The 12,965-nt window shown below is 40.8% G+C and overlaps 1 protein-coding gene and 1 long non-coding RNA gene across 11 annotated transcripts in view; one reads left to right on the top strand and one right to left on the bottom strand.

Annotated features, from left to right (window-relative positions):
• The window catches only part of MARCHF8 (membrane associated ring-CH-type finger 8), a 111,104-nt gene that overhangs the window by 21,941 nt on the left and 76,198 nt on the right, over window positions 1-12,965 (bottom strand). For all 10 annotated transcript variants that reach the window (XM_059882585.1, XM_059882583.1, XM_059882584.1 and 7 more), the window contains 1 exon segment: window positions 3,110-3,160. In XM_059882585.1, the coding sequence (XP_059738568.1) occupies window positions 3,110-3,160 (51 nt within the window).
• LOC112444772 (uncharacterized) lies at window positions 2,046-4,064 on the top strand. Its single transcript, XR_003033133.2, has 2 exons — window positions 2,046-2,258; window positions 2,423-4,064. It is a non-coding gene; the product is annotated as an uncharacterized lncRNA (long non-coding RNA).

Here is a 12,965-nt window from a genome sequence, read left to right as displayed (position 1 = left end):
GGTGGGCTGCAGTCCATGGGGTCGCTAAGAGTCAGACACGACTGAGCAACTTCACTTTGACTTTTCACTTTCATGCATTGGAGAAGGAAATGGCAACCCACTCCAGTGTTCTTGCCTGGAGAATCCCAGGGATAGGGGAACCTGGAGGGCTGCAGTCTATGGGGTTGCACAGAGTCGGACACGACTGAAGTGACTTAGCAGCAGCAGCAACATACTTAAGGAAGCTTTTGCAACAAAATTTCGTGCTGAGATCACTGCGAAGTTAGCTGTGTGCGCAAACAATACTCCCCACTCCTGAAGTTTTCTTTTGATCCCAGTGAAGTGTGCAGGAATTCCTGCTGTTGAAATGCAAGAAGCCCAAATCTCCTTTCTGAACTATGGAAAAAAAGCTTTGGGCTTTCACAGTTCTTCATTAACTCTGAAGTAACACTATAATTAAAAAACAAAGTTAAAGTCGCTCAGTGGTGTCTGACTCTTTGCAACCCCATAGACTGTACAGTCCATGGCATTCTCCAGGCCGGTACACTGCAGCGGGTAGCCTTTCCCTTCTCCAGGAGATCTTCCCAACCCAGGAATGGAACCCAGGTCTCCCACATTGCAGGCGGATTCTTTACCATCTGAGCCACAAGGGAAGCCCAAGAATACTGGAGTGGGTAGCCTATCCCTTCTCCAGATCTTCCAGACCCAGGAACTGAACCGGGGTCTCCTGCATTGCAGGTGGATTCTTTACCAACTGGGCTATCAGGGAAGCTATACCTCAATTAAAAAATACATTATTGTTAAAAAATGCTAACCATCACCTGAGCTTGATTCAGCAAGTCACAGTAGTAACATCAAAGACCACCAATCACAGATCACCATAACAAATACAATAATAGTAACGAAAAAGCTTGAAATATTTGGAGAATTACCAAACTGTGACACAGAGACAAGTGAGCAAATGCTGTTGGAAAAATGGTGCTGATTGACTGCCTCGAAGCAAGGTTGCCACAAACCTTCAATTTATAAAAAATGCAACATTTGAAAAGTGTAATAAACTGAAATGCAATAAAACAAAGCCTGCCTGCAATTCTTCAATCAGGAGTGAAATAATAAGAAGACTGTCCTGATCCAATCAACTGAAGGTCTCCAGGGTTGAACCAAGTTTAGCAAGAGTCACTTTATTTATTGACTCACAACATTGAGGAAGCCGCCACACAGCTTCTGGCAAACATTATCGCTAAGACTCACAACAAGCCTGAAGGTCGCATTATTATCCTAATTTTACTCCTCAAAAAATTAAAGTTCAGAGGAGTATCCTTACTCAAAGTCACATGGCTGGTAAACCTTTGTTCACCTTACCCTAAAACCCTCACCAAGTAGCTTAGAAGGCCCACACCCCAGGTCTGTGTCAAGCCCATAAAATGTTCCTCTAGACACTGTTGCAGAGTTGTGTCTAGAGAAACATTTTGGACAGCTCCTTCAACAAGTCATAGGTCAAAACTGGCCATTTTATTCTGACAGTAACGATGCACCACTGCATGGTTCTACAGCTCCTGCATTCCTGGCTGAAGGAACAGCAAAGGGAAGAAAAGGAGGCTGGGACAGCAGACAGTATTCACTGAAAGGCATTTATATGAGGGGGCTAAAGCCACCCCCACTGATCTGGGGGAAGGCTTCCTAGGTGGCGCAGTGGTAAACAACCTGCTTGCCAACACAGGAGACGTAATGAGATGCGAGTTTGATCCCTGGATCAGGAAGATCCCCTGGAGAATGAAACTGCTACCCACTCTGGTATTCTTGCCTGGAAAATCTCACAGACAGAGGAACCTGGCGGGCTATAGTCCATGGAGTCACAAAGAGTCAGACATGACTGAGCGACTTTACACACACACACAGGTCAGCAATGAACCAAGAAGCACTCTGTAAATATTGTTCAGGCACACTAAGCACTATGGATTTTCTTTTTATGCAAAACTCAGTGGCAGAATGTCATGGTTAGATCACAAGCATGCCTAAGAACAGACCGATTAATGTCTTAGAGGATGTTCTACATTCTACATTCTACTTTTAATTCCAAAGGATACTACAGAGTGATCTGAATAGAAGGACATGCGGCATATAATGTGGCTACTCTGAAGAACGAGAGGCCTGCGGCGCGGCCGGGTCTCCCCACGCTGCCGACCTGACCAGCCTGGGAGAGGGTCCACCCTTGCCAGGAGCCTTCCCAGACGCGCCTGCAGGACACGGGGGGTCGGAGCCTGTGTCTGGGCTGAGAGGTGAGCAGGGCACGTGAACAAGCTCACTGGCACGGGAGACGCTGTCTGTAGGCTCTGGGGTCACCCCAAGCATCCGATGTACTCCTGACAGACTACCCAACTGACAATCCCACAGGTGATCGGGCTGGCTGGCTGATTCACCCTCTCTGCCCTCCTTTTCCTAGCCACGTTCCCGCTGGCATCCAGCTGTGATCCAGTTCTCAGCAGTGAGATCTAAGCAGAAGTCAGGCAACCGAGTGGGGCTTCTGGGAAAGCTGGTGCCTTCTGGCTGAAAAGGGTCACTCTCAGCTGACAGACTGCACAGCTAGAGTGTCAGCTAAGGTCCAGCTCCCACCGCAAGACCATCAGGTGTCAGACAAGAGGATGACAGTGTGCCAAGGAAGATGGCACACAGGAAGCAGAAAGAGCTTGGGTCCCCGGCAACATCTGTGAGAAACAACACACCAGCCACGAAGCATCCACCTCCAGACATCTTGTATCAGAACCACATACATCCAAGGTTATTTAAGTCAGTAGAACTGTTGTTACTGTCTCTCAAATGCATTCCTAATCGAGGTGACAGATTCTCTGATAGCTGAGAATTTTTACCTGAAAGTAAATGATTTCTACTGGAAGAAATAGGGTTTTCTCCTATTACTCACTCCCCTCAAACACATGCTCAGAACTGCCTCCCTAGAAAAATATAACTGTTATATACCTCACATATAACCCGGTTCCAGAGCAGATTAAAGCCATGTATTGAGATCTTTATGTCTTCAAAAGAGTATAAAACACACACCAGGTATAAATATGAAAGAAAAGAATATAAAAACCCCAGGCTATAAAAATAACATATTTCAGTGGCACCCTACCTTAGAAATGTTGCTTGAATGACTCATGGAATGTCCCAAAGTCTTCTCATTCTGCAAGAAAACCAAATAGGTTTAGGTTTACCTCACCTAAGGCATCAAGTTTTGATTAAAATGGGCTAACAAGTAACTGAACCTAACGATTCTACTAACACATTGTTCCCTCAATTAGAATTTGCTGTGCGCCAACTACTGTGTACAGGGCCAGCTATTGGACACTGGAGAATTTGGCAAATATGAATAAAACAAGAGTCTTTCCCTAAAGGAACTTATTAATAAGAAAAGGACAGGAATTTTGAGCTAACTGTAAAATACGAGGGCAAGACGTATCTTAAGAAGCCTTCAAGAGGAGGTTCAGAGGGGTGAACTGTGTTCCCCGTTGTGTGTGATGTGGTCCATGCGGTGAGGAGCTGCTGTAGGACAGGGACAAAGAAAACAAGGCCCAAGCCCCTCACAAAGGCTGGCTGGAAAGCGCCAGTGCCCTGCAGGGGCGCAGCTCACACCCACTCCCTCAAGCCTACTCCTCCTGGAGTAGAGACAACGGGGTCCTGCTGGTCTCTTTCCTCTCACACTCCCCTACCTTCAAGCTGCACAGTCCTTTTATCAAATTCTTCCCCACCAAATGCCTCTCAATCTCAAACCTCCCCACCCACCTCCAATTATGTTGATGCCCTAACTCTAAATACTGAGAATGTGACTACATTTGGAGATGGAAGTCTTTAAAGAAGGAACTACTAAAATGAGGCCATTAGGGTGGGCCCTAAAGCAACATGACTGGTGTCCCTATAAGAAAAGCAAATTAGGACACAGATATACGAACACAGAAGACAGAGGAAGAAGACAGCCATGTATCTACGCATTAAGGAAAGAGGTCCACAAGAAAAACCTAACCTGTTGACACCTTGACCTTGGACTTAAAACTTCCAGAACAATAAGAAAATACATTCCTGTTGTTTTTAACCATCCAGTCTATGGTACTTTGTTATGATATCCCTAGCATATGAATACAGCAATACTCCACACTATAAAACTGTAAAAAAAAAAAAAACCAGAGAGAGAGAATGTTCCAAATGTAAATATGATTTTTAAAAATAATACAGTAACTTTCCTGCATCCACTCAGGCTTGCTCTAAATAAAATGAGTTAAAAAAAAAAGAAAAGAAAACTACTAGAAATGGAGACGATCTTATGTGTATTTTTAAGATTATCTATTCTCCATTCAGTTCACATGCCAGGCAATACCCACGGCAAAGACCACAAAATGCTGAGACGGAGGCGGACTTCTTTTATCAGAAGGAAGTACAAAGGAGCGGATGGATCATATAAAAACTCCTTTGAGGAAGAGTTGATTCCATTCCACTAAGGCTCTCCTTCAAGAAAGCTGGCCACCAAGAAAATTCTGATTTTCTCCTTCCCCTCAATCCATCAAGTCACAGATTGCTTTGACTTTCATACAGTTTGCTTCTGTACACTTGGTATCACTAAAGTGATTATGAAGAAATGTTTCAAGACCTCCCAAGTAGCCTGCCACTCAGCACATGTTTTGGCAATATTGTCTTGTCTTTATAGCAATGTGTTTGTGTAATTTGGGGAATAATTTTATTATATTCTCCCTTACTTTATAAATCTGAGTACAAATAGAAGTTCATATCTCTTAAAAGTAATACAGTATGACAATGTTCTTAAGTGTTTAGTTTCATGGACTGTTTCTTGGGCTTAAGCTCATCACTTAGCTAGCTGTAAAGGAAAAGAATAAAATTATAAAGAATGTTCAAGGTGTTGGCAATATATCACCAATATCTATTTCTCTGGAAAATGAGAATCCACAGGCAAGGTGAATCTACAAACATGGAAGTTTCACTCATGAGTCGAGAACGCCCTGGCGACACACACAGGACACTGCTGCAAATCCAACCTAAAGGCTCATCTGCTGGCGATTTACTACTAAATTTTAATTTAGTCTACTAAATTAAAACAAAGATACCATATGCTTTGTATTATTTGTACAGAAAACCAATTATAACCGCTATCAAATTACCTGCTACCTTACAAGAAATAGCCAGTTTAACACCGTCTGGAGATCTACAGAGAAGTTCCAAGCAGCAGAAATTCATGCCCTAGACCTTCCCAACATTCATCATTCCATAGGGAATGGTACTGAGTGGGGAGAGCCTAGCTGTTAAGCTAGGTAACATTATAAATCAAGATTGAGATCTAAAAGTTGCTCTTTACCTTATGAACTTGAGAAATAAGCTTAATGATGTAAACTTTATCCTGTTTTCCTTGTTAGAACAATTCATTATTCTACAGGCCCCAGAGCCCCGGAAGATACAGATGTTTTAAAGCCTCAATATTTGGTATTGCTTCTGTACTATTTGGTAGGAAATTAACAATTCAGTTCCAGTAGACCGTAGTTTTTTTAAAACATTGCTACATTTATTTGGACTAACTGAAAGGAAGCAAGTCCCAGGATTCATTCACATCAGTTTCTCATTCATTCCGTATTTATCTACTACGCGACTGCCACATACAAACACCGTGTCGTGCACAGGGCACTGACAGAAACCAGGCCAGCTCCAAGGCCTGCACCAGGGGCCGCAGTGCCACAGCAGCGCCTGAAGCAGCGTTCCAATGAGGAGCGCACAGCTAGGGAAGAGGAGACCGACGCAGGGAAGCGCGCGCGCACCAGCGGGCAGAGCGGGGACACCGGCCCTCCTACAGTCAAAGAGCGTCAGGTTTCCGATGAGAAGAGGGAAAGTTTACCGAACACCAGTATCAAGAACTGGAATGAGGAATAACAGAGAGAGAGAGTGTTTCGCTGCAGCTCAGGCTGAAACTAAGCTTCAGTGCCCAAGCGACAGAACCCTGGCAAGCTGTCTTCACACAGCCTCTAGCACATTCCGTGACTGCCCAGCGGGCACCACCAGGTTCAGAGGAAAGCCTCACTGCCTGCTCCCTCCTCAGAGAAGGATGCCACACCACACACCTCCCAGCTGACTCTCAGCTCTGCCTCTCTTCGTGGGCTCTTTTTCTCTACATTAAACAAGAAAACTCCTCGGAACACAGCTCCTCTTCTCATCTGTTGCCTCTCTCAGACCAGTCCTTCCGAAACTTGGTACGTTTGAATTACTCAGGGATCTTGCTAAAATGCAGACTGTTAGGTCTGAGGACAGTTGAGATTCTGGGTTTCTAATGGGCTCCCAGGTGACTTCCAGGCTCCTGGCCTCCAGGCCACATTTTAAGATGCAAGTTTGATTGTAAATCCTGGGCCAGAATAATCCATATAGGATCTGACTCATTTTTTAGAAAAGTGAATCATGACTCCTGACAATGTAAATTTCTCTTTAAAAGATGGCAGTGAGCTCATAATTGAGTTAATACAAATAAATAAATCAGTCAGGAAACAGATTGATAAACAAGTTTGAGAAAAACAGTTTAAGGGTATAAGAAAGCAAAGTTCTGTTAATGTTAAGAAGTTACCAAATCACTAAGATAAAGAGAATCTCTGTTGAAAACTATGGGACATTTCCCAATTTAATCAGTTCTGTCAATGATTTTGCAAGTCTATGTGTGACTCCAATGAAATGGACCTGGGGCAGAGCCAAGACGCAAGCCTGCTGAGACCAAACACACCGTGGAAGAAGCCGAGAGCTCACAAGAAGACCATGGAGTGAGGCGTCTAAGCACGTCTTGGGGAATCTGCACAAAAGTGAAATGACAGAACTTCCCTGAAACTCTGACCACAACCAGTTAAGTCATTAAACACACACACACCCCAGTTTATGTGTAAAAGACACTGGTAACTACCTAACCAAAATCCATCATCTCCAGCAGAACTCCAACATTGTTCTGAGCAGCAACAGAATCAAAAGTTCTCACTTTCTCAAACTATTTTGCAGTTAAGGGTAAATATGCAAGACAGTTCTAAAGATATCACCCTTGATGTTTTCTGGGAGCACATTTTCCTTTCCTGATGCAGCTGCTATTCCGTTCTCTAGCATGCCTCCCGCTCTGCTCCACCCTCGAGGGGTGCAGCAGTATATGCCACACACACCCCATGGCACACGCCCGGGGGGACGGCAGGTGCAGCAGTATATGCCACGCACACCCCATGGCACACACCCGGGGGACGGCAGGTGCAGCAGTATATGCCACGCGTACCCCATGGCACACACCCGGGGGACGGCAGGTGCAGCAGTATATGCCACGCACACCCCATGGCACACGCCCGGGGGGATAGCAGGTGCAGCAGTATATGCCACGCACACCCCATGGCACACGCCCGGGGGGATAGCAGGTGCAGCAGTATATGCCACGCGTACCCCATGGCACACGCCCGGGGGGACGGCAGGTGCAGCAGTATATGCCACGCACACCCCATGGCACACGCCCGGGGGACGGCAGGTGCAGCAGTATATGCCACGCACACCCCATGGCACACGCCCGGGGGACGGCAGCACCGTTAGTCTCAGGACTCCTTCACAACATAAAAACTGTTGAGAACTCCAAAAACCTTTTGTTTACGTGGATTACACCTATGGATATTTACTATATTCAAAATTAAAATGGACGATTTAAAAAATAGGTATCTCTTAATTCATTTAGAATTAAGAATAAACCCAGTTAAATAACATTTCTATGAAAACCAACTATTTTTTCCAAACAAAGTTAGCAGAGTAGCATGTTTTTACATTTTTATAAATCTTGTTATTGTCTAATTAATAGAAGACAGCTGGATTCTCAAATCTACTTGCACATTCAATCTCCTCTGATACATGGTTTTGACTGAAGACTCTTTGGCGTTATACAGTTATGAAGTTAGAAAAGGAGTATGCATTTTAACAACCATGAAACAACTATGGTATTATTTTGTACTGCATAAAAACTCAGTAATCACCTGGGATGCAGACTCTGGTATTAATGAACTTTTAATACTCCAGTAAAATCAACTGCTCCATCTTTCTTTGAAACAATATCTTAACCATGCATGACTTTGTAACATCACACACTGGCCATTTAGAAATTACTGGCTCACTGAATTATGCAAATCTCCAAGATTAACACATTGTATTATGCAATATCAAAAAAACCACACTTATTAATATGACCATCAACTGTATCAGAAGAACCTTTAATTATCGCAAAGCGACTAAGCTCACAGTGGTGGATAATGTTTATCATCAATTTTAAAATGAGTAGTCATTGCTTTTCAAGTACCCATGATCTGATTTCTCTTTTAAATGTTCAAATCTCCTGAAAACCTCTGGGTTTTGTCTACACAAAATCAAATCCTAAATGTAAAATAAAATACAATAAAAATTAACCTCCAATTAAAATAAATAAATTTATATTAAAAAAATAAAATTTTTTCATATAATATAAAAAAAAAAATTCATGATATCTTTTGCTCCTAAACCTGTCTTTGAGATTTCCCAAGGGGCCCTGAAAAATGATAAAAATGTATCTTTTTTTGTATCCCTATCCTATGAAGGGAGAGGTACTGAGACTCGTTTTACTTGATTTGTTACTACTGATGAAATCCATAAGAAGTCAGGAGTGAAAAGAGATTCGTGAGCGAGATATACTCATGCTCTATCATACTGTTGTTGTCAGACATGATTTCTGTTTTTTTAATGTTAACTTGGTCACTACTTTAAATATTTGAATCTAGCATCATCTAGGCCAAGGTTTTCAGTTGGGGATTCCCAACACTTTCTATGGAGTTTCATTAATATACAGGAAGTTTAGGACCTATTCCAGGCTTACTGAATCTCTTTACTTGACAGCCCTGATAAATCTGTGTTGTATTCATGGTATGTTAATGTCTAAGGATTATAATATCTCAAGATTTTTATCTCTGCAAAGTTTATGCTCACTCATTTTTATAAACCAGATATACTGTTCACTGCATTCTTTGAACACAGAGTTAATTATGTTTATAATTATTTCTCCAAAACTGGGGGGTTGACTTAATTATCATGCTTTGCATGTGAGAGAAATAACCAAATTTCCCTGCCAGTTACATTTTTCTAAAAGAAATTCTATCAAATATTTCATTTTTAAAATGATCACTAACAGAGTAAGCAGAGCCATTTAAGTCTCTGTCATCTACAAACACTTTCTATTTATTTCAGTCTGATGTTTCCCTGAAGCCCCTCTGCAATCAGCTACAGGCTAGATGGCTGTGTCAGAGGCTCACTGCAAAGGACTCTGCCAGGTACTTTTCAGCACAGCCTTCTGACAGCATCATTTAAACAACCCTGAGACCACACCAGTGGACCAGGCCATGATTTCCAGAACTCGTATCAAGAGTCAATGGAATAAGAATTAATCGAATAAGGTTAAATGAACTGCTGGAATATTGTTAGTCTTGTTTAAGCTTTCTTGATATTGTCTGAATGTTCTATTTTCTAAATATAGAAGGAAGCCCTTTCTCTTTCCTTTAACTCACAATTCAAAAGACTCTGCTTTCATAAACTGAAACAAAATAACTCCTGTCAATGATCTTATTCTTCCTGTCTGAGCCCTCCAGAATTCAGAAACTCTTACTGCATATTCTTATTTTCGTAGACATAAAGTTATCTGCATAGGTTTCAATAAGAATCTGTCTTCTTTCTTACCAGGACATAATTGGAAACACTGAGTTTGCAACCAAGCTCACATTTGAGGATGGTGTTCATTCAATCAGATATGACAAGGCACATTTCAGGAACTTAGGTTACATTCTTGGAGCCATGAATGCAAAGCCTTTTGGGGAAGACTGGCTTACAGGGTTTCCAGCCTTACAGATAAGAATGGAAAGCCACTTGCTGGCAGACCCAGAAAACTTGAAATATTTGTGAAATATCAAGAAATTAGAAATTTTTATAGGTACTGTAGGTGAAATTGGATAGCAAGTTCTTGGCTTGGCTACCTACAGTTAGGACCACAATTAATGAAGCTTTAAAAAATCCAGTCTGATATTCCTTAGAAAAACTTAGAGTAAAACAAACTTAAGAAGGACTGTAAGAGACATTAACACTTTTATTGTGCCTATATATATATAAATCATTAGGCCAAATATAATAGTATCTTAATTTTGATCAATAGTAATTCTTCTATGAGGTTTTATTTTTTTATCAAAAGAGAGAAGGAAAAAATGTTGAGTTTCAGTTGAAAACTATTGAGCTGTGTGCAATTCTTTCTACACTGTAGATACTTGACAGATGTCCTATCTGAGAGTGACTTTGACTTCCACCCCTCACCCCCATGGAAAAACCAGTTTTTATCTCCATTTGAAATTATCTCAATATTTCCTTTACATAAATTGATGCTCTTTTGACTCTTTCTTTGAACTGCTTAAGCATCAACTTAGTTCTTTCATATCACATGAATATAATAAATTCCTTAACATGTGTTCATAAGAATCATGATTTCACCCTTTCCTGAAATATTTTTTCTGCTTTTAAGCTCATCTTATCCGTTTCATTCTTTTTGTATGTGGTGAAACACACAGAAAAACGATCAACCATTCTAAAGGACACAATTCAGTGAAACTTAGTACACCTGGAGCGTGCAGCAACCACCTTCACTCTCTAGTTCTAAAACATTTTTCATTCCCCTAAAATGAAACCCCACTCCTCTCTTTCAAGCCCCTCCATAACAATCACTTATCGCCTCCTATCTCTGGATTTTACATAAATGGAGTCAGGCAAAACATAATGTGGCCTTTTCTGTCTGGTGTCTTTCACTTGATAAAATGCTGTCAAAGCTCGCTGATTGATTACCTTACCCTCTTTTGCAGGTATGTAACAGTCTATGGTTTGGGTTTACCACATTTTGCTTATCCCTTTGAGAAGGAAAAGAGCAAGAGATCCTTCTCTGTCTCTATACACATAATGTTTTATTAAGGCAGCCCAAGCAGACTAACACAGTTGGTAAAAAGGATTTGGAAAAATTAGGCAACAATCTCTACCTGAAAAATAAAAGCAAAACCTAGGCAGTTTTAAGGAATAACAAAAACAGCACAAAATACCATTTTACCAAAAAATTCAAATTTAAAATAAAATTTAGGGCACATTTAGTCATTACAATTTTAACTCAGAAAAAAATATGGTGAAAACCCTGCAATTTCTAAAACAGTATTTCAACAAATAGACTAATGCAATAAGTAACGCAAAATAGTTGCCTTCAGTGACATACAGTCCAAACTCATAACACTGTGATTATCTGCCTCATTTTTTAAAGTATACTGTGACAACAACAAAGTGACAAGCAGCTAAAAAATCTGAGTTTGTCAAGCATAAAACCCTATCAGCTAACCAAGCATTTGTTCTTGGGCCATTCATCTGGGTTTTCTGGATTCAGTTTTGTTCTTTATAAAGTGGGTTTGTGTGGGAGTGGGGAGGAGAGAGAGGTTAACAGAGATAACTTCTTTTCATTGCACAAGGAGCTCTCAAATGTGGTATTATCTATGAGGAATAAGTTGCCCTGCTTAGTTCCACTCAGCACCACATACACTGGTATCTTAAACTTACCCTAGAAGTTATGAATAAACAGGTTTATACTTTAAAAAGCCTCTGACGTAGACAAATAAATTCAATACCTTTTAAAACGTTACATGTAACATGGCATGATTATATCCCTAATAATGTATTGACGAAAATAATCCTTTTCAAATCTATTTTTCCATTAAGTAATTTTCATTTTTTGAATATAAAGTAAAATGAACAATTTTAATTCCTGCTATTTTAAAATTCTTTATATATCCAAAAATACATAAATCCTTGAAGTCAGCTGAAAAATCTTTATCAATAAAATTCAGACTACATTTTTATAAAAGTTATTATAAAACAGTTTCCCTGATACCGGGTTTTTGAGAATTCTCGAGTAAGTAACTGTTGCTTCAGTTTATTCTTTTTGTTGGCTCAGAATATTATGTACTCAAATTCATGTGTAATTTTATGCCAGTTTACAATCCATATAGATATGATTAATAATAAATACTAGTTATCACTTTAAAAGTTACAGAAATTGTAACACTGTGAGTACTACCATCTTTGCAGGAATGATTCTAAGCATTCTTTAGTATAGACTGTTCTCACGTAGGGAACACATTCATCAGCCACTATGTGCCTGCTCTGTTCCAGGCCCTTGGGAATGATGAGTGAACAAAATAAAGATCCCTTTCTCTTGTGGAGCTTAAGAAATGATGCAGAAGGAGACTGCTGATCTTCTCTGTTTGTGTAGGAGCTCTCAGTGCATGTGTTTAAGGGATGTTTGCTTACTTAAGAGTTTCAAACTATAAACAGTATTTCATTATCAAATATATATACCCCATTTGGCCCAGATTCCTGGAGACTGACTTTTTGTATCTCTACCAGTTTTGTCCCTCCAGCTCAAGAGCATTTGATAGCCTCAGCAAGGTTGACAGACAGACCATCCGTACAAAATAAGACAGACGCGCAAATGGCAACATCAGAACGTCCCTGCAAATGAAATCACATGTCTGGCTTACTGAGAAAGATAGCGCAAGAGTGAGACAGCGCACGCACGCAGACACACACACACACAGTCAATAATACCAACAGACAGAACAAAGGCCCTTTGTCACTGTTCCATCTCTTATGCATTTTCCATCTTATGAGAAGCTAAAAGACCTTCCCCGAATGAATGCTCCGGCAGAAAGGACCAAGGTGCTTTTCCTCTGGAAAACACAATGGACCCTGCAGCTGCAGTCACTCACATCATAAACCAAGTTGTCTTTCTCATGATTTTCTAAAGCCATAGTTCCATGATTTTAAATTACATGACCAATATTAAGTCAATAAAAAAGCAGTGTTTTTTTAAAAAGCCATGTTTTTTACACCAGGAGTAGAAG

This window comes from Bos taurus, chromosome 28 (genome assembly GCF_002263795.3).
Source record: "Bos taurus isolate L1 Dominette 01449 registration number 42190680 breed Hereford chromosome 28, ARS-UCD2.0, whole genome shotgun sequence".
NCBI lineage: Eukaryota > Metazoa > Chordata > Mammalia > Artiodactyla > Bovidae > Bos > Bos taurus.
The sequence above is the reverse complement of the archived record's forward strand: the minus strand, read 5'-3'. Positions and strand labels throughout refer to the sequence as shown.